Source organism: Diachasma alloeum, unplaced genomic scaffold (genome assembly GCF_001412515.2).
Source record: "Diachasma alloeum isolate Michigan unplaced genomic scaffold, Dall2.0 Dall_scaffold_00687, whole genome shotgun sequence".
Taxonomy (NCBI): Eukaryota; Metazoa; Arthropoda; class Insecta; order Hymenoptera; family Braconidae; genus Diachasma; species Diachasma alloeum.
The window spans coordinates 164,803-187,216 of record NW_021680819.1 but is presented as its reverse complement, the minus strand read 5'-3'; the positions used below and the strand labels follow the sequence as shown (position 1 = coordinate 187,216).

General features: G+C 41.1%; 1 protein-coding gene across 1 annotated transcript in view; it reads right to left on the bottom strand.

The window, feature by feature from the left end:
* LOC107044203 (sucrase-isomaltase, intestinal) overlaps nucleotides 1–22,414 on the bottom strand; it is a 165,940-nt gene that overhangs the window by 16,045 nt on the left and 127,481 nt on the right. The window contains exon 7 of the mRNA XM_015266000.1: nucleotides 69–337. Within this exon, the coding sequence (XP_015121486.1) occupies nucleotides 69–337 (269 nt within the window). The remainder of the gene's footprint in view (nucleotides 1–68; nucleotides 338–22,414) is intronic.

The following is a 22,414-nucleotide window of genomic DNA, read 5'->3' as shown; positions in this document are numbered from 1 at the left end:
AATGTTTTATCATTGTGAGCAAACACAAACCATCAATTGAATTAAAAAAGATAAATTGTTCCGCCTACCAACAAGTATACTTCCACCCCACATAAATTGATTTGCCATGTATTTGACGTAGACATCTTCAGGATAATGGAAGTGCGTGGGCGCCAAAATTGGAGCTCCACTGTAGTAATACTCTGTGATCGTACTATATTGATAGGTCACAAAACTCGCTCGGAGTCTAAGCAGTTTCGCAATATATATTGAGGTACCACTGCTCAACCAAGCACCACCCGGGATGTTTTGTGGAATAGCAAGAAGATGAGGAAATACAACGCCGAGTCCGTACCATCTGAAAATATGTAAAAAAATTAATATCCACAATCATTTCTCGTTTTTCAACATTTTTTGAAATAAAATCCCATACAAGATATACTTAAAGCATTTATCTTTAATGTTGAGTATGAGGACTTATATAAGTGCCCATTGCACGACTATTATGAGATATATTCCATACATAAACTACGCGATTTTCGATATGAAGATTATTTTGAGAACATATATAGATTTAACCCGAAGGATTACTATAAGGACACACATTTTGTTGAACATATATTCTGATCATCTGGGAGAGAAAACACCCAAAAACTGAGAAAAGGGGAAAGGGATCATGTCGTGCCAAACAAAAACTAGTGGATTTCTATAGAACCTTCATTAGTTTTTGGCCGGTTGTGAAAGAAAAAATTTGGAAATTTCCATCCAGATAACGAGAAATCTGTTAAGAAGATTTTACTCAGCATCTAATAAAAATCAAATGACATCACTGCAAAAACTCCGGTTTTACGAGCGGTCTGAAACTAAGATTTAAAACCGTAAGTCTGGTAAACAGTCTTAACATCAGATCAATATCCGATCTTAATATGAGACCTTATGTAATTGAAGATCGTTCACGAGTCTGATCATAGGAATAACACCTCGTGCAGATCTCAAATTTGAAGATCGCAACTTTAAGATCGTGGAGGATTTAGAATGAATTAGAGTAAAAGGGGAAATAAAATTATCGACCGAAAAATAAAGATAAATCAAATATTCAAAGGAAGAGTGCGTAACACTCAATTTTGTCCTACGAGGAAGATTCACTTGAGACACTTGATCTGTTCTCTCGCCGACTACCGTCGAGTTAACACACATTTTCACACCAATACCGGACTGGTCGAATTAACAAGACCACGTGCTGATATTTCGTTGAGGTTGGCTGATTCAACGGAATCCGGGACTTCACGGGACAAATTCTGGGATTTGAGAGAAATACGGAAGGAGGATCATTTGACGGGATTACCAAGGATCCATAATTACTGACTGCATTGGCCCGACGGCTTCACATTGATTCTTTGGAATTTCAGACGAGTGTTGGGTGTTATGTCGTATTAACATTATCAGAATCAAGTCTACAGAAAGAGAACATTTGAACAATTTTTTGAACGAATTTTATTCAACGTTAATTATTTCTTAAATTCTTATGTGTGGGTTGTGAATTTGCTAGAGAAACAGTTCATGTATATTTAAATCGTCAATGATTTATGGGTATTAGTGAGGAATGAGTCGATACTGAAATTATTTGTAGAAGACAAATGCTATTCTAGAATAATATATTGCAGGTCAAGCGCCGTAAAAAGACTCGTTGACGAAATGAACTTTACCCGCGCGAGCCGAAGGCGAGGCCAGGAAAAAAAAACCATTCATTTTAGTGGGGCATTGTGGGGTTCATACCAGCCGCGTCCCCGTCGCGAAACCCTGGGTCATGCTAAGTGCTGGTACGGCTTGATAATTAGGCCTGACCATGCACTGATGAATTTAAGTTTATTATCTCAACGAAATTCAGTATCTAAATTAACATGCCTTCGGAGGGAAAGGTGCCGTTTGGGGACACCCGTAGATCTATGTGAGCATCCATCATATAATATGAGATGTCTCAAAGAGAAAATCGAAAATTTGCTCAATCCCTAAGTTGATGGTTTATTGAGTTACCAGTTCAATAAACCACTAATTTACTCATGCATTTCATAAAACAAATTTTAATGGCCGCATGTTAGGGAGCCCTAAATCACTTATTTTTGACCCAAGTTTTTCTGACTCATTTTAACTTTCAACTCTAACCCTAATTTTTGCACATTATTTTTAATGCTTACCTTTCACTCTAATTCTGATCCTTTTTTCTGAAGCTCAATTATGATCCTTATATTTAGACCATTAAATTCTGACCTTTATATTCTGATCCTTGTATTTTGACCCTTATATTTTAACCCTCACTTTTGACAATATATTTCTATGCTCATACTTGGACCCTTATATTTTGACCCTTGTGACCTTATATTTCGACCTTTAGAGGTTGACCCTTATATTCAGACCTTTATGTTCTGACCTCCTACATTGTAACCCTTACATTTTGACTCTTAAATTCTAACCGTCATACTTTGACACTCATATTTTGACCCCGACCTCTGAGGCTTATTTCTAACCCTTGTGTCGGACATATTTTGACCGTCATTTCCCCGGCTTTGATTTTTTTCTAAAATCGATGATTTTTTCGCTGATTTTCTCTAAAACAATTACAGCGACTAATGTAAATACATTCTCAATGTTCGAGTGAATAGAAAAAGGGTATCAGTCGGGAAGTGATTGGTTCGTCGCATAATGGATCACATACAATTTCAACAAAGTATATAAGGGCCAAAGTGGAAAAATCAAAATATAAAGGTTTAAAAACAAGGGTCAGAATATAACGATTAGAACACAAGGGCAAAATTTAAAGATCAAAATATCCGAATATAAGGGTCAAAATGTAAGAATGAAAGTTTAAGAGACAGAATATTAGGTGTATAACTTAATCTTTCCGTTTTTTTTCATTGAATGCAGTGTCTTAAATATTAAAATATAAATATTTACGCGTCCGTTCGTGATTTTGAAGAGTGAAACTGTTTTTAATATGCTATATGTCATGCCTGGAAGAGCTGCGTAACTTCAGAAAACAGTAGTATATACAATGGCGGCCGATGCGCAGCACATTCGGCACTGTATTCTCTACGAGTTCCAACAAGTAAAACAAGCAGTCTGGCAGAGGCTATGCGACAGAAGGCATATGACAGAAGGGATATATTCATATATTTTTTATTTTCATTTCTACCAATTACATTGGTAGTAAGATTCCCAATGGATCCGGAATTGAATAATTCCACGCGATTTCTTTTCTGTTTTAATCGATGATATGGTTTTTTCAATTCACCTTTTTTTTATAATTCTGAAAATTTCACATCTTGTTATATCTTATTTGCACAACGCGATTTCTATCTTCATCCTCAATACGTTTTTTCTTTCTGAGGTATTATGTTTTGGTATTAAAGAAGGAATTAAATACTTCCCATTCACGATTTACTCTGTATTCATATTCAGTATAATCCAGCCATGATCTATTAGTTACTTGTACCTTAAAATTTTTACCCCACATTTTCTTTGTAAATTCCTCAATTGTTTCTTCTTCCTTCTTTTCCTTATATTTCCTTTTTTTGTTTTCCTCGTGAATTAGTAGTATTTTGTCCTCAGAATTATCCGCAGTATTCGTCGCCTATGTACGCCTCTTTTGCTTTTTCGTCTGTAAGTCATATAATTCATTGTTTAACATTTCATATTGGCCTATGCCAAAAAGTATCGACACATTCAGCCCCACATTTTATACACAAGTACGGCTCAATAATACTATCAAGTACCCGAACTTCAGATTTTTATTCCAACATCTACGCGTCATATGCTATGTCACAATAACCTTTCATATGAAAAAATATGAAAAAAAAGAAAAACGCTCATATCTCGAAAACTTTGTGTGGGAGGCGATTAATATTTTGATTGATTTTGATGGAGGATATTGGGATAAGTATTTTGTTAAAAAAGTTGAAATCCAACCAGCCATTGAAGAGATATTGCGGAAAATGGTTTTTCAAAAAAAAATTGAAAAAATTGAGTATCCCCTAAACTACTCATCCGATTCGGCCCAGCCAAAATACCATTCTTTAGTATGATAATACCTACAATCACACCAAATTTCAGCTTCCTATCTCAAATTTTTCTAGAGTTATCGTGACTACAAAGATTTTATCAAAAATATACAAAAAATTGGAAAACACCAATTACTACCTAGTTGTCCGTAGTTAAGTTGAGATGTTATGATTTGATTTGATAGAAATAATCAAATTTAATTTAGTCGCGTAGTTTTTTAGATATTGAGGAGAATTTTTTTTTTTGAAATCTGCTGTATCTCAAAAATTACTTGACCGATCGAGCTGAAATTACGCCTGGATTTGCTCCCGAATAATGCCAATTATCTCACAAAATTCCAAATTTTTAGCTTCAACTTTACTCCTTTTTTTGTTGAAATTAAAGACAAAATCCGAAAAATCCGCACATACATACGGACATACACACACATTTCTTAAAAACATCATATTTTCGCGTTTCATAACATTATACATCATTTCCAGGCAAAATTAGAAGATCGTAAAAATGATCGATTACAAAGCTTCCATTCGGAAGCAAAAAGCCATTGAAGCCCAAGATTCGATTAGTTCCACTCTCGGAAGTAATATTGTGTCTTACTATCCATGTAGATATTGGTATAAATGCTTCAAAGATAGTGATTTCGATCTCAGTAACCGGGAACGCCCTGGACAGCCTCTGAAATTTGAAGATGCTGAATTGCAAGAATTACTCGACAAAGATTCAACGCAAACGCAAAAAGAGCTTGCAACTCAGCTAGAATTTACTCGAGCAGCAGTCTCTAAACGATTACACGCAATGGGAAAAATACAAAAGGTAGGAAGATGGGTTCCCCACCAACTGACTGAACATAACCGCGGCCAACGCATGAAAACGTGCCTTTCGTTGCTCGCCAAGTGCCAGAAGAAAAATTTTTTGTCAAAAATTGTAACAGGAGATGAAAAATATATTTTTTTTGCTAATCTCAAGTGGAAAAAGTCATGGGTGAATGCCGCACAACCTTTGACATCCACTCCCCAACAAAAAATTCACACGAAGAAAGTTCTCCTCTGCATCTGGTGGGATCTGAAGGGTGTACTCTATTACGAACTTGTAGAATCGGATCAGACAGTTACTGCAGAACGCTACAGTCGACAATTGAACAAATTGAGCGAGGTACTTGATGAAAAGAGGCCATTTACTGGCCAAGGGAGCCGGAAAGTCATGTTGCTCCATGATGACGCTCGACTTCATGTTGCTCGCGCGACTCAGAAAATGATTTTAAGCCTGGGCTGGGAGGTTGTCTCGCACACGACTTAGTCACCAGACTTGGCCCCTTCTGATTATCATCTGTTCCGGCTCAAAGCCTGCAAGTTTTTTTCGCGATGGCATTCGTATGTTGCCCGATCGATGGTGCAAGGTCATCGAAAACGATGGACGATATTTCGAGGATCTGATCTAGTATTTACATTTACACACGGACATGGTCCAATAAATGCATTTTTGCACTCTTTAGATCATACGTTGTTGACATAACACAAAAAATACAAAACTTGAATTTGAACGATTACAATGCTTCCATCCGGAAACAAAAACCGAAAAATTTTCGAAAATACTTTTCCTCTATAAAATTTATCAAATTTCTTATGTCGCGTTAGAAAATTTATTACTAATTGTAAATTTCCATAAAATTTATAATTCAGATATTCTCAAATAATTCCATAAAAGTAAGAATTTACAAAATATCGTCTTCAGACATCCGGTGTTATCTTACTGCTCAAACGAAAATTGTCGTTCGTGGGAACGCTGAATCAGTAAAAAGAGAACCGAATTCGCGCTCGTGCCATGAAGTTCAGCATAAAAAGAAAAACGAAATAAGAGAAATGATCAGCGCGTGATCGAACCACATGACTAACCCCCACTAAATCACACTCAAATTTATCCCCTTGGTAACAAAATTTTAGAGCCGTAGAACAGTCTCGTCTTAGCTGCAAATCGATGCACATCAAAATTCGAACTCCTTGAATTTTTACTCAGTTCGAAACTTCGAAATCAGTTCACATCTGCCCGACGTACTAGTTCAAAATTCAAGTAAAATAAAATTCGTTGCAAATACGCAGATCTTCGTAGCGCGAATTTCACCGCGAATTTGGTCGGCAACCTGCGAATTGTTTGTTACGTCGCGATAAAATAAAGTGCATGGACATGTTAGAGTCCCGAGCGGTTGGGTTCGGTAATTCGGAAGAAATAGCACTTGCAAGACGAATACTAAATAATATGCTTTATTTAATCTCAACTCTTAGAAAGACAATTCAATGTGTTCATTCTGATACGGAAGGTATCAAGTGAACCGCGATAAGAATCGATTAAGTTACTGGCCCAGAGCCATCAGTCTCTCGAGTATTTATTACAACGAGAGGCTATGACGTGTTGGCCATTGCCTCATATCTGTATGGTGTTACGATAACACCATGCGATTGAGCCCAGTGGAAATGCTGATGCATGATCTACTGGCTTACTTATTAATGCGAATATACGCGCTTTATAATGCACGTATATTGTGGGTAAGTATACAATTGCTTAATTCTATGTTTTTATTCCGAAATATGTGCTACATTTGTTCGCTCATTTTTCGGAATGATTAAGTAATTATGCTCCACTTTGTGGGGCATAACATCCCTCCCTGTAGGGGGAAGAAAATTATCAGTTTGATAAATTTCTTCTCTGATTATATACATTTCAATACATCGTTTACAATTTTTTCTTAATCTAATCAGCCCTCGATGACTGTCGCTTCAAGCGATGATTCTTTCTTGGGCGTCAGCCACGGCCTCCTAGACCTTTTATACCACCAACAAATCAGGAATCCCGCAGTGATGAACGTTATCACCACTGTCAAGGTGAAAATTGATGACGGATGAGTTGGGTACTCGCGGTAACTACGCATCCCCGGGCTCGTGTTGAATTCTTTCTTCTGTTCGGTCAGATCTTCCTTCAGGACCTCCAGCTGTACCTCCAGGCCCATTAGTTCTTTAACATTCCCAACTACGTTGGATAGTTGGACGTCACTCAAGTTTTCTTTTACTTGGTTGAGTCTCCCTGTGATGTCGTCATCCAGTGTCAGATTCAGCTTCGGTTGAATATGAGAATTCAATTCCGTTCCGAACGATTTTCGGCCTTTGATGCTAAAATCTGCAGTAACCACTCCCCAAAAGTTTGGTACTTGCAGAATGCCCGAGTCTTGAAGAACGTCTCGGGTTTCTTTATCTCCGCACGTTATCGTGATGCCCTCGGCCTCGGGAGCCGCGTAGAACCACGCGTTATTTTTCTTCATTTTTATTAGCAGCAAACGGTTTAGCTGCAGATGTCTAATCGTGCATACATCCGGCATTTTTCCTGAATTCAAATATATTTGAACTTCGCAAGGGCTCGAGTCCCGCGTAATTTGTACTGGTAATGACTAGGTACATAAATACTGCCCTTGAATTTCCTTGCAGTTTCCCAACTGTTCCGAGGTCATTGGCACGTACTGTTGCGTCGGGCCGTCCATTATCAGAAGCTCACTCGTTGTCTCCACGTATGAGTGATACTCGTTTGACGACCACACTGGAATCCCATGCGTCAGCATAACGTCAAACGCTTGGAAGTCAACCAGCGGTACTTCCGTCAAAGTGAAAATTCTCGTACCGAATACAAAAATAGTTGTGGTTGAAACGTCTTGTAATCTATGCATTCCACCTATTACTATCTCGAAGGGAAAACTCAATCCTTTCGGTAGTTTCGCTGTGCGGAGAAGAGCGACTATGCTAGGCTCTGTGAAAACTCCGGTGTCCAATATCAAACCTCTGGATTCAGTCAAGAGTTTTTTCATTTTCACGGCGTCCTCTCTTACTCCTCTGTAGATGGCTTCTAGGTCCAACAGATGCTCATCTATATTTTGTTTGTGAGCTAGCTGCGAATACTCTTTTTTTATGAGCTGCATTGACTTCAGCAGAATGTCCTCATTTTCCTTGATTATTTCCTCCGTGTGTCCCAACTGTGTTAAGTTGACAATCTCCAGTTGCTTCCTGGAACTATCCAAAGTCCCCTTGACTCCATTTTCCAGGTGTGCAAGCCTTTCGAATATCTCGTGAGCGTCCTCAGCGTCCATAGTCCCGAACAGCGATTTGGCCACAGTGCCCAACCATCTATAAGGCCTCGACGCTTTTTGCTTGCGTCGTTTAAGCCCAATAGTCCAGTGATGACGTCNGGGTACTCGCGGTAACTACGCATCCCCGGGCTCGTGTTGAATTCTTTCTTCTGTTCGGTCAGATCTTCCTTCAGGACCTCCAGCTGTACCTCCAGGCCCATTAGTTCTTTAACATTCCCAACTACGTTGGATAGTTGGACGTCACTCAAGTTTTCTTTTACTTGGTTGAGTCTCCCTGTGATGTCGTCATCCAGTGTCAGATTCAGCTTCGGTTGAATATGAGAATTCAATTCCGTTCCGAACGATTTTCGGCCTTTGATGCTAAAATCTGCAGTAACCACTCCCCAAAAGTTTGGTACTTGCAGAATGCCCGAGTCTTGAAGAACGTCTCGGGTTTCTTTATCTCCGCACGTTATCGTGATGCCCTCGGCCTCGGGAGCCGCGTAGAACCACGCGTTATTTTTCTTCATTTTTATTAGCAGCAAACGGTTTAGCTGCAGATGTCTAATCGTGCATACATCCGGCATTTTTCCTGAATTCAAATATATTTGAACTTCGCAAGGGCTCGAGTCCCGCGTAATTTGTACTGGTAATGACTAGGTACATAAATACTGCCCTTGAATTTCCTTGCAGTTTCCCAACTGTTCCGAGGTCATTGGCACGTACTGTTGCGTCGGGCCGTCCATTATCAGAAGCTCACTCGTTGTCTCCACGTATGAGTGATACTCGTTTGACGACCACACTGGAATCCCATGCGTCAGCATAACGTCAAACGCTTGGAAGTCAACCAGCGGTACTTCCGTCAAAGTGAAAATTCTCGTACCGAATACAAAAATAGTTGTGGTTGAAACGTCTTGTAATCTATGCATTCCACCTATTACTATCTCGAAGGGAAAACTCAATCCTTTCGGTAGTTTCGCTGTGCGGAGAAGAGCGACTATGCTAGGCTCTGTGAAAACTCCGGTGTCCAATATCAAACCTCTGGATTCAGTCAAGAGTTTTTTCATTTTCACGGCGTCCTCTCTTACTCCTCTGTAGATGGCTTCTAGGTCCAACAGATGCTCATCTATATTTTGTTTGTGAGCTAGCTGCGAATACTCTTTTTTTATGAGCTGCATTGACTTCAGCAGAATGTCCTCATTTTCCTTGATTATTTCCTCCGTGTGTCCCAACTGTGTTAAGTTGACAATCTCCAGTTGCTTCCTGGAACTATCCAAAGTCCCCTTGACTCCATTTTCCAGGTGTGCAAGCCTTTCGAATATCTCGTGAGCGTCCTCAGCGTCCATAGTCCCGAACAGCGATTTGGCCACAGTGCCCAACCATCTATAAGGCCTCGACGCTTTTTGCTTGCGTCGTTTAAGCCCAATAGTCCAGTGATGACGTCTCTCGTTTCCGCGAAATCGTTGATCCATTGATCCACAATGAGCCGAAAGTTGGTTCCCCAAGGGCCTGCTTTGATACAAAGCTCTTTCGTGTGGTTCAGATGCTCTTGAAGTTGGTCAGCCCTCGCTAGCCATGGTGAAACATCTGTACTCGCCGCTTTGGACCAAACCTGGGTACTGAGATACATTTTCCCAATTGGCTCGAAATAAATTCCGGGCGTGTGAACGAACTTTTCGATGGAATGAACCTCCTCCCCCCGTACTTGAGCCACCGTGTTTCTTAGCATGATTACCAAAATCGACGATCTTGCGAATTTCGCAAAACCGAAGGTTCTTGAACCCGGTCGACACGTCGAAATTGAGCGACGTCGATACCGTCGTTGGCTCGATGGCGGCCATCTTTGTTGACGGTGCACCATCGAATACAAAAACGTGATGCGCCCCAAAGTTTTCACAGTTCTTTCCGCAGCTCCGATTGAGGAAGTTACCAGGAAAACTCCGTAAATGGATTCAAGGAGGTGTTTTAAGTGCAATCGGCTGGGCCATCTTGCTCGTGAGTGTGAACCATCGTGCCTCGGTTGTGGATTAGAGGCCCACCTTACTCGTGATTGCCCTCATCGGGCTGGCAAACCTTCGGTGTCTCGGGCTGCGAAGCGCCCAACAGTACGATCCAACCCTCGAGAATGGATCCTGCGAGGTCGGCCCAACCCCTCTCGTTCCGTCAGCCTTGTCAGACCTGTCAGACCCGTCAGATATCGACACCCATACCTGCGGTTCCCGCACTTATTCCCTAAGGAAAAAAACTTCCGGAAAAAAGTTCCCGGAATTATTTTTTTCCGGAAAAAATTACTTGGGAAATTTTTTTTCCCGGAAAAAATTACTTGGGAATTTTTTGTTTCGGAAAAAATTACTTGGGAAAATTTTTTTCCCGGAATTTAATTCCTTTTTTTTACTTCCTTAGAAAAAATGTCAGAAAAAAAAATAGAATCCATTTTTTACATCAAAAATGTACAGAAAATAATTTTGACAGAAGTTCAGAGAAATTTTAGACTTAATGGACATATTTTGGCTTTAGATTCTAGCTGGAAATGTATTGAATGGTGCGATAGTAAAATTGACGTTGGAAGGGATAGCAACAATCGACTGGAGATTAATTTCCCCCACTTATGACACTGTTTCGTGTAGTGTTTATATTGTGCCGTGGCTAATACCCAAATATATATGTATCCTTGGGAATTTCTTGAGCTCAAAATTATTTCCATTAACACAATTCAAGTAATATTGTAAAATATTTGCGAAGCATTGCTCAAAATATTTCATTATAAATAATTTAATGGATTGAGGAAATTTTTGCAGTTAATTAAATTTTGTTCACATTAATATTTTTTTGACTATTATAATATTTACAGTTATCAACAATTATTATTTTCCGCAATAAAAAAAGAAAGAATTACAATCAAATGTAACTGGGTCAAGTTATCATTTCCCTAAAAAAGTTATTTTTTCCCAAAAAAATTAATACCAGAAAATTATTTCCAAAAAAAATTTTTTTCACAAGTAATTTTGAAAAAAAAGTATTTTTCAAAGAGATTTTTTCCAAAAGATTTTTTCCAAAGGAAAAAAGTGCGGACACCTCGCTGATGAGCTCGAAGATATTTTCAATCTTCGTCTTCTGTACGGCGAGACCTCCGCCCCCCAACCGTGCCACGTACCTCAATGGTTGGAGCGATCGGAGACCACCTATCCCCATTGCCGGAATTACATCTTCCTCAGTCCAACACTCTTTTATCTTGGCTGGGGCTGGCATCTGCGGTACCCCGACTTCACATACGGCCAGAGTTTGCGTCAATAACTTATACAAAAAGTTTACTGAAATTTTATAAACAATTTGGAAGTTCTCCATTTTCATTGAAATTAAAATTTCTCTATTTTCCAATTAAATTTGTGTCTGTTTCAATTCACTCCGAGGCTGGGGTCCATATAGTCATTCGACTATAAATGGACGCAGTCTATTGACATGTACCCTCTGAGTCCTTTTTTTGTTGGCATCTCTGATGGTGTAATTCACATCGGAATTCCTCTCGATTATTTCATAAGGTCCAATCTAGGGTTGTGATAATTTCTTAGATCGTCCTCGTGGCATAACTTCATTTTTCAGCAGTACTTTGTCTCCAACACAGAATTCCACTTCTTCAGCACTTTTGTCGTACTGGATTTTCGATTTTTCTTTACCTGCGTCGAGTTTCTCCTTCGCTTCCTGGTGTGCTGCTCTCAATCTCTCACGAAGTTCTTGCGCAAAATCGTCATACCCATATGTCAAATGTGGAGGCTGTTTGACGGCTGTTGGTAACTCAGCACGTCTACCAAACATCAGCTCAAATGGCGTCATTTTAATCGCCGAATGAGGAGTCGTATTGTATGCGAACATCGCATACGGAAGCCATATGTCCCAATCGGTCTGATCCTCCACAATGAAACTCTTTATGTATTCAGCAAGAGTGCGATGAGATCTCTCGACAATTCCGTTCGTTTGCGGATGATACGCAGTAGTCTGTATTTTTTTATTTTCAGCAATTTACATACGTTCTTAAAAATCTCACCAACAAAATTCGGACCTTTATCGGTAAGTAATTTTCGTGGTGTTCCATATTCACACACGATTTTTTCCGCAAATGCGCGACCAATCGTATTGGCCTCCTGGTCCGGAATTGGAATTGCTCCGCTGAATTTGGGTAAGGCGTCTTGAAATGTGAGAATATATTTCTCCCTAGCGTCCGTGACCGGCAATGGACCAACAATGTCCATAGCACACTGCTCGAATGCCTCCTCTGGGCTCTCCACAATTGCCATTGGTACTTTTGTTGCTTTTCCCAACTTATTTAGCTGACATTCCTCACAAGTCGCCACGAACTTCTCTACATCAGATTTCATTCCCTTCNCGCTGATGAGCTCGAAGATATTTTCAATCTTCGTCTTCTGTACGGCGAGACCTCCGCCCCCCAACCGTGCCACGTACCTCAATGGTTGGAGCGATCGGAGACCACCTATCCCCATTGCCGGAATTACATCTTCCTCAGTCCAACACTCTTTTATCTTGGCTGGGGCTGGCATCTGCGGTACCCCGACTTCACATACGGCCAGAGTTTGCGTCAATAACTTATACAAAAAGTTTACTGAAATTTTATAAACAATTTGGAAGTTCTCCATTTTCATTGAAATTAAAATTTCTCTATTTTCCAATTAAATTTGTGTCTGTTTCAATTCACTCCGAGGCTGGGGTCCATATAGTCATTCGACTATAAATGGACGCAGTCTATTGACATGTACCCTCTGAGTCCTTTTTTTGTTGGCATCTCTGATGGTGTAATTCACATCGGAATTCCTCTCGATTATTTCATAAGGTCCAATCTAGGGTTGTGATAATTTCTTAGATCGTCCTCGTGGCATAACTTCATTTTTCAGCAGTACTTTGTCTCCAACACAGAATTCCACTTCTTCAGCACTTTTGTCGTACTGGATTTTCGATTTTTCTTTACCTGCGTCGAGTTTCTCCTTCGCTTCCTGGTGTGCTGCTCTCAATCTCTCACGAAGTTCTTGCGCAAAATCGTCATACCCATATGTCAAATGTGGAGGCTGTTTGACGGCTGTTGGTAACTCAGCACGTCTACCAAACATCAGCTCAAATGGCGTCATTTTAATCGCCGAATGAGGAGTCGTATTGTATGCGAACATCGCATACGGAAGCCATATGTCCCAATCGGTCTGATCCTCCACAATGAAACTCTTTATGTATTCAGCAAGAGTGCGATGAGATCTCTCGACAATTCCGTTCGTTTGCGGATGATACGCAGTAGTCTGTATTTTTTTATTTTCAGCAATTTACATACGTTCTTAAAAATCTCACCAACAAAATTCGGACCTTTATCGGTAAGTAATTTTCGTGGTGTTCCATATTCACACACGATTTTTTCCGCAAATGCGCGACCAATCGTATTGGCCTCCTGGTCCGGAATTGGAATTGCTCCGCTGAATTTGGGTAAGGCGTCTTGAAATGTGAGAATATATTTCTCCCTAGCGTCCGTGACCGGCAATGGACCAACAATGTCCATAGCACACTGCTCGAATGCCTCCTCTGGGCTCTCCACAATTGCCATTGGTACTTTTGTTGCTTTTCCCAACTTATTTAGCTGACATTCCTCACAAGTCGCCACGAACTTCTCTACATCAGATTTCATTCCCTTCCATTGATACCTCTGACGTAATTTTGTGTACATCCGTTTTGCCCCGGGATGTCCCGCAATCGGCGTGTCGTGATATTCCTGCAGAATACTCATTATTTCACCATCAGCTGGTGTGATAATCTCAGCTTCAATGATCGAGTGCCCCACTGCGTCGCTCGACTCTGATTTCGCCTGAGCTCGGGTTACAACGTTGATACGACTGAGCGTATCAGCGTTAGTATTCAACTTCCCGGCTTTGTAAACGACCTCATAGTCGTATTCCTCCAATTTTATACGCCAACACATTAATTTCGATTCCAGGTCCTTAACANCCCATATGTCAAATGTGGAGGCTGTTTGACGGCTGTTGGTAACTCAGCACGTCTACCAAACATCAGCTCAAATGGCGTCATTTTAATCGCCGAATGAGGAGTCGTATTGTATGCGAACATCGCATACGGAAGCCATATGTCCCAATCGGTCTGATCCTCCACAATGAAACTCTTTATGTATTCAGCAAGAGTGCGATGAGATCTCTCGACAATTCCGTTCGTTTGCGGATGATACGCAGTAGTCTGTATTTTTTTATTTTCAGCAATTTACATACGTTCTTAAAAATCTCACCAACAAAATTCGGACCTTTATCGGTAAGTAATTTTCGTGGTGTTCCATATTCACACACGATTTTTTCCGCAAATGCGCGACCAATCGTATTGGCCTCCTGGTCCGGAATTGGAATTGCTCCGCTGAATTTGGGTAAGGCGTCTTGAAATGTGAGAATATATTTCTCCCTAGCGTCCGTGACCGGCAATGGACCAACAATGTCCATAGCACACTGCTCGAATGCCTCCTCTGGGCTCTCCACAATTGCCATTGGTACTTTTGTTGCTTTTCCCAACTTATTTAGCTGACATTCCTCACAAGTCGCCACGAACTTCTCTACATCAGATTTCATTCCCTTCCATTGATACCTCTGACGTAATTTTGTGTACATCCGTTTTGCCCCGGGATGTCCCGCAATCGGCGTGTCGTGATATTCCTGCAGAATACTCATTATTTCACCATCAGCTGGTGTGATAATCTCAGCTTCAATGATCGAGTGCCCCACTGCGTCGCTCGACTCTGATTTCGCCTGAGCTCGGGTTACAACGTTGATACGACTGAGCGTATCAGCGTTAGTATTCAACTTCCCGGCTTTGTAAACGACCTCATAGTCGTATTCCTCCAATTTTATACGCCAACACATTAATTTCGATTCCAGGTCCTTAACATTGAAAATCCATCGTAAGGGTCTGTGATCCATGACAACGATGAACTTTCGGCCATATAGATAAGGCCTAAAATGCTCAACTCCCCAAACAACAGCATATAACTCCTTTTCTGTAGTACTCCATCCTTGCTCCACTGTTTTTAGGGTTCTGCTAATATAGGCAATCGGCAAATCCTTGCCAATTTCCCCCTGCGACAGAACAGCGCCTACGGGCATCTTTGAGGCATCAGTTGTCAAAAGAAAAGTCCTTTCAAAATTAGGATACTGGAGGATTGGTGCCGTCGTTAGAGTCTTCTTCAAAATTTCTACCGCAGTTTTTTCTCTCTGTTCCCGGGTCCACTGAACATCTTTTTTTAGTAGCTCAGTCAGCGGTTTAGCAATTTCGGAAAAACTCTTTATGAATTTCCGATAATAACCGGCTAGACCAAGGAAAGANGAAGTTCTCCATTTTCATTGAAATTAAAATTTCTCTATTTTCCAATTAAATTTGTGTCTGTTTCAATTCACTCCGAGGCTGGGGTCCATANCCTCTTTCAGCCGTTTCAGGACCTCCACCAGCCTTTTATTGTGGTCTTTTAGGCTTGGACCACAAATGACGATGTCATCCATGTACACGAAACATCGCAGTCCTTGAATTCTAGCCAGTACAGAATTCATCGAACGCTGGAACGTCGCTGGGCCCCCTTTCACTCCAAAAGGCAGACGATTGTACTCGTAATGCCCGTACGGTGTAGAAAATGCAGTCTTTCATTTATCTTCCTCTTTCACAGGTATTTGATGAAACCCTGATGCCAAGTCCAACGTTGAAAAATATTTTGCATTGCCCAATCTATCCAAAATGTCGGCAATGTTAGGCAATGGAAATGAGTCACCTATCGTGACGTCATTCAGTCGTCTAAAATCGACAACAACTCGGAATTTAATTTTTCCCGAAGCATCCATCTTTTTCGGAACGACCAATAAAGGTGGATTCCATTGACTTCTGCTTGGTCGGACCACTCCGTTCTGCAGCATCTCCTAGATTTGATGATCGACCTCCCCCTCCTGTGAATGCGGCAAACGATGAGGTCGAACGTTAATTGGAACAGTCCCTGGTTTCAATGGAATCTCATGTTTCAGACGCTCAGTTAGACCTGGAGCATCCCCTGGTATCTGCACAATAGCATTGAATTGCTCCAAAAGTTCTGCCAAACTGTCTCGTTCCTCCTGGTTCAGATGCTCAAACCGTAGATTTTCATGCAACAATTTTATACGCTCTTTCTTTTCGTTTTTGCACGAATTTCGCAGCGTCATGACTTCGATCCCAGTGGCTAGTTCCTCCAACACCACCACTGGTAAGTCGACGAACTCGTCCGTATCGGTGGTGTTGATTACACACACGTTTACGAAACCAGGTTTGCACCGTCATAATCTGATAGGCGGCAACCGGCAGAGGAAGAGTTTTATTTCCCCCCTCCGCATTATTCTTATCCTTGGCACCCTTATTATTTTGTGCATTATTTTGTTTTCCCCCGGGCGTAAATTTATTCGGACCTGAATTGAATTGCTTCATTGCCTCGAAACTCACTTTCAATGTCTCCGGTAGCCCCAGTTTTCTCTCAATTTATGACAGTCAGCAAAATCGTGGCCCGCATATTTGCAATACTGACAGAGTCAAATGCGTTGATGCTTCGACGTTCCGTCGGAACTGGCAATGATCTCCGTTGCCCTCCTTGCGAGTTTCCACAATTTTTCGCAAGATGACCCGTTTGACCGTAAGAGAAACAGCCTCCGACGGACTGACGACCCATGGACATTTTGCCACCTCCAATGGAACTCCGATTTTGCCCAAAATTTCCCCAACTCTTGCTCTTTATATTTCCAGAAATAGTCTTTTCCAGATCCACAGCTCCAGTGCAAGAATCGTGGAGTGTTATATAATGATTTGCTCTCATCAGAATTTGCAGTTGACCCCGCAATCCTTGTTCGAATACCAATTTCGCCATATTCTCCAGGACTTTCGTAGCTGCCTCCTTCTCCTTCTGCGAGCGCCCTCGATGAAGACCCAATAGACCATTTAAATAATCCATCGTAACCTCCTCTGTGCGCTGAACGAATTTTCCAACGTCCTCATTCTCGCGTTGTTGTAATTTGCTGAACTCAGCTTGCAGACCGACGACATTCCGAGTCTTCCCAAAAAGTGACTCCAATTCATTTTTCAGCTGCTCGAATGTTTTTACGGTGCGATGTTTCAATTGTTTCTGCGCAGAAACTTCTAATTTACTCCCCAAAATTCCATCCAAAAGTTGATTCTCCAAACCTGGATGGATTAATCTCCTAGCACTGGCGATGGAATCTAAGAAACAATCCAATTTGTCTCGACCGTCTCCAGTAAAGACCTTTATCAACTAGAGTGCGCTCTTCAAATCCAAAAAATCCGAATGCGAACTCCTGTTCCGTAGATACATCTGCTCCTCGTAAGCATCTTCCACGAGTACCCTGTACTCATTCTTTTGTTTTTCGGCCTCCTCATGGCGTTGTCTCTCTTCAATGACCCTTAGTTCCCGGACATCCATCTCCTTCTGGAGTCTGAGTCTTGCCTCTTCGAGAGTCCGAATTCTCCCTAAAAGGCGATCATAAGCAGGATTATTTTGCAAACCTTCCTGCTGAGGACTATTGTCCCCATGATGCGTGGAACTAGCCCTGAAACCTCTCCCGCCAGCAATAACATTAGATGGCGTGGAGTATTCATCACGGTCCTCCCCCTCACTCTCTGGATAACTTTCAATATTATCCGAATTAACCTGTGGCATAACATGCACAGGACGACGTTGACTCACCGAAGGGTTGAAAAAAGCAGGCGCATTATGCGTGCCCTGTCTATTCTCAGGAATTCCCTCTGGTAGCACGTCATTATTCTCCCGGTGAACCTCAGCTTCAACGTTGATCTGACGATTCCCAGCGAGCATACTCGAATGTTCAGACTGAATAAATTCCCGGTGCAGATTAACATTATTAATGTTACCCTCTTCCCCCCTGGACTCAAACAAGTTTCTCCTTGCGCCAGGAGGTGACAAAGTATGAGAGTTGAACTCAGAGTCCTCCTGACCCTCATTGGCTCTCCCTGAAGTTGACATCGTGACTGTCAAAAAATTGTTTTAGCTAAAACTTCTGAAAACAATGGAAAAAACTCTGCTATCCCCGACGGTACAACGAAAGTACTATAGGATAGACTTATCTTCTGCTAGTTTACCAATAAGGTAATCTTCTCGCTCCCTCGATGAAATTCCTCGAAGAAACGTTGAAATGGCCAGTCCTCCCTCGGGTGGAAAGATTGTCGAATATTATCCCTTCTTCGTTGCTGTGCGATAAGATAGTGGTTGATCAGGCCTCCGTCCTCTTCCAAAAAATAGATAACGCTGCCACCAAAATGGTAGAGTCCCGAGCGGTTGGGTTCGGTAATTCGGAAGAAATAGCACTTGCGAGACGCATACTAAATAATATTCTTTATTTAATCTCGACTCTTAGAAAGACAATTCAATGTGTTCATTCTGATACGGAAGGTATCAGGTGAACCGCGATAAGAATCGATTAAGTTACTGGCCCAGAGCCATCAGTCTCTCGAGTAGTTATTACAACGAGAGGCTATGACGTCTTGGCCATTGCCTCATATCTGTATGGTGTTACGATAACACCATGCGATTGAGCCCAGTGGAAATGCTGATGCATGATCCACTGGCTTACTGATTAATGCGAATATACGCGCTTTATAATGCACGTATATTGTGGATAAGAATACAATTGCTTAATTCTATGTTTTTATTCCGAAATATATGCTACACTTGTTCGCTCATTTTTCGGAATGATTAAGTAATTATGCTCCACTTTGTGAGGCATAACAGACACAAAATATTTAAATCAAATAGATTAAAATAGTCGAACTGAACAATTAAATTGAAATATCAAAATTCGAGTTTAAATGAACTATCAGTAGAATTTAGAAGTGATAAAAAAAAGAAAAAACTTTCGAAGAATTGGAACTTGGTGATTTGACTTAGTTTAAAATATTATAAAGTGTGAAAATTTTAAATCTTTGTGCCGAACACAATTTTTGGATTAGCAGAGAACCTGAAAAGTGAGTGAATGTGCAAACAAAATATTAAAGACCTCTTAATCTGGCGCTCCACGAAATTTATGTGATAAATCAAAATTTCTACTAATTAACAAAATTTTGGTAAATTCCCAAAGCGCGATAGAAAATTAAAACTTAAAAATTCAAATAACAAGAAGACATGTTGGTCATGCGCGATCTAGAAAAACGTTGCGTTACGTAAAATTATAAAGAATCAAAATTTTATAAAGCATTTAGGTCATATTTGTTTTGAAACACTCTGTAAGAATTCAGACTATAATAATAAATCATAATACTGGGATATCAAGAGTTAATAATTATTGAATTTTCCTACCCAGCAAGATTTTAACTTTCAGGTCTGCCTAGCGCTTAAAAGCTAAGGATCCACAACAAAAATAAAATTATTTTATCCTAATAACGAGAGAATTGCTTGTGACGTACTATTTAATTTTGATTAAATCTGTTATCAGAAAATTTTCTTGTTATCACACTTACATAATTATTCATTTATCAAGAATTGTTCTGGGGGTATTCTCATTATTCTTATTTATTTCATTACATTCCATTCATTTAGTAATATTATTCATTTTCCGTTCTATTTCTCTAACATAGTCAAATTCTCGTTTCTTAAATGATCTGCAAAGTGAGCAAACATGGCTTAACCTTATGTACAAACAACGTTTTGATATACATGTCGCGGACTCCGCGTTTTGTTTACGGAATTTATAAACAGAAACCTCCATCTTTAACAAATACCATGGAGCGTGCAGGAACGACCGAGATTGTTACCACCCAAGGCGACGCGCATGTCAGAGGTGCCGCCATTGTTGCTGGGGTGACCAGGAGGAACAGTGGATTTCGTGGCTCTACAAGGGTACAACTGGCCAATGGAGAAACCCGGATTCTATGGAAACTGCGATCATGCAATAAGGAAAACCATACCTAGGGCTTGCTGTCAACGATTATAAGAACCCCATAAAATACGCAAATTATGAGGGTTGTATGCCACTAACTGTGAGGAGACCGACTTCGAAACGCCCCTCCGGAACCACTTGAGGGTGACCACGGTCATAAAAATCAGCCTAATGGAAAAACCCATAATCAAGCGTTTCCACATAGCCGGCCCCAGCCTCCATGGACCATTGTAATCATGAGTAAGAAAATAATCATCGGAAAATGCATGACTCGCACGTGCCCCGAAATACAATTCACCCGCGTATGAATTGAGTTACTTCAAGAGTAACACGAACGAATTGACAGTCGATTTCCCACTCATTGGTAAAATTCCGATTTTCCACTCTATGCACTCAGCATTCCTGACTGGACCAATTTTAATGAACACCGGATAACACACCGGGAAGAAGGGATCACAATTCTCCAAGGTTATGCTTTGGCTTATCGCACGTCAAGAGGTCATGACGTCATTCCATGCACATGTGCGCTCGTAAAAATCCAATGAATCATCAATTATGACGATTTCCACCCCATTATCACTCCCCCTCGATGGACGAGCGTCATCATTATGAAGAGTCAAACCGAGATTCCTGGAATCATAAAAGGGGACCGATTCCGTGAATTACACGTAGTGCGCGAGGCCTTAACGCATCCTCAATTTTCCACCCTCTTGACCACGGATCGGCCCGGCGCGCGCAGGGGTCATCAATTGATACGAATGTCCAGATCCGGCCATCATCCGAGGGCATATGATTCATCATATGGTTCCTTCCTTCCTTGACGGATTCTGTAGGGGTTGCTATGGATCCACCCCTACAGAATCCCTTATTACGGATGGCATTCAATTCAGGATATATAAGGGCTGCCCCTGAACATCAAGAGTCAGTCATAGAGTCAGCCAGTCATAGCTACCATCGCAGTCGCAAGGGCCAATTACTAAGAGCGAGTCACAGAGAGTCAGTTGCCAAACCCAGTTACCCGAATCAGTTCTTGGTCTCGCTCAAGTCACGGACAGTGATTATTCTCAATCTGCATATTTCGACTGCACAATTTTGGACTCAACCGATTAGTTGACTCATCTCCACTAATTCCTCAACCCACTGTGTTGAGGGCAGTATTCGTCACGGAGCTGTAGGTACTCGTCCCAACGACGTATTGTGGTCTCATCGTTCAAGTGGCCATTCTTTCTTTTCACCGGACAAGTGCAACTGCCGTCGTAAATCATCCGATTGTCACAGAAAGTCACCCATCAACACTACTGGTCATCAAAGGCAGTTCTTGTTCCTGCTAGTAAGGGTCATCAGAGTGCAGCATCATCGCGACTGAGTGATCACACCCACCCCAATTTTATCTAATCAACAACTGTAAGTTAATGCCAATTCGTTATCCACTTATTTTTTCTTTTCCGTTTCATTCATTTCCAATTCTAAATCTTCAAATTCTCCTCTCCGCGGTTTTATCTGCGATTATTGTAAACAGACTCTTTTTATCACTAATAAAACCATTTCTTTATGGCATTAGAAGGGGTTCTTTCTCTTAGCATGATCTCCATTTCTGACTCCCGCGCAATTCACCATAGTGCACCTTAGTGCTTTATCCCATGCAATCCGATCCCATTCTTTCTCCCGGTCTCTACCCGTTGTAATTGGTCACGGTCAGGACAGTATTTGGGGTCACCTTTTGCAGCTGATTTTCACCCATCCAATAATCCAGAGATCGCAACATACAGTCCCAACATTCCGATTCTGATGAGGGTGTGAATGCAATTCCGATGAAGAATCGCGCTTCTTTGATCCTCAAAGTCTCTACTTCTTTGAAATGACTGGCTAACGTATCTGAAGAGGAATGCGACGATGACTCTCTAGTCAAGCTTCCTCTCCGACATCGTCGAGTCATCCAACTTCTCGTGATAAAACACCGCAATCACCTACTGTTAACGCTCCAACTCCAAACTCAGCAAGCCTCTCTCAGAAATTTCCAACAAAAGGTATGATTGAGAAGTATAAAGCTGAATTCCATTTCAATTTAGAGAAAAAATCTAGCTTACGGCCCTGTTAATAACGACGAATCCGACACAAACTAGAGGAGAAAAACAGATTGAGCGACAGGGATACCTTCTGCCATCTTCTGTTTCATACAACAAAGAAGACCCTTTAACAAGAGCTCTATTGGGAGTTGAACTGCCAATACTCCCAGTACCGAGTTTGGAGAAGTTCAAAAAATTGGAACAAATGTTGAATCCGGAGCCTTGTTTTAGCTGTGGTACGATTAAGACGT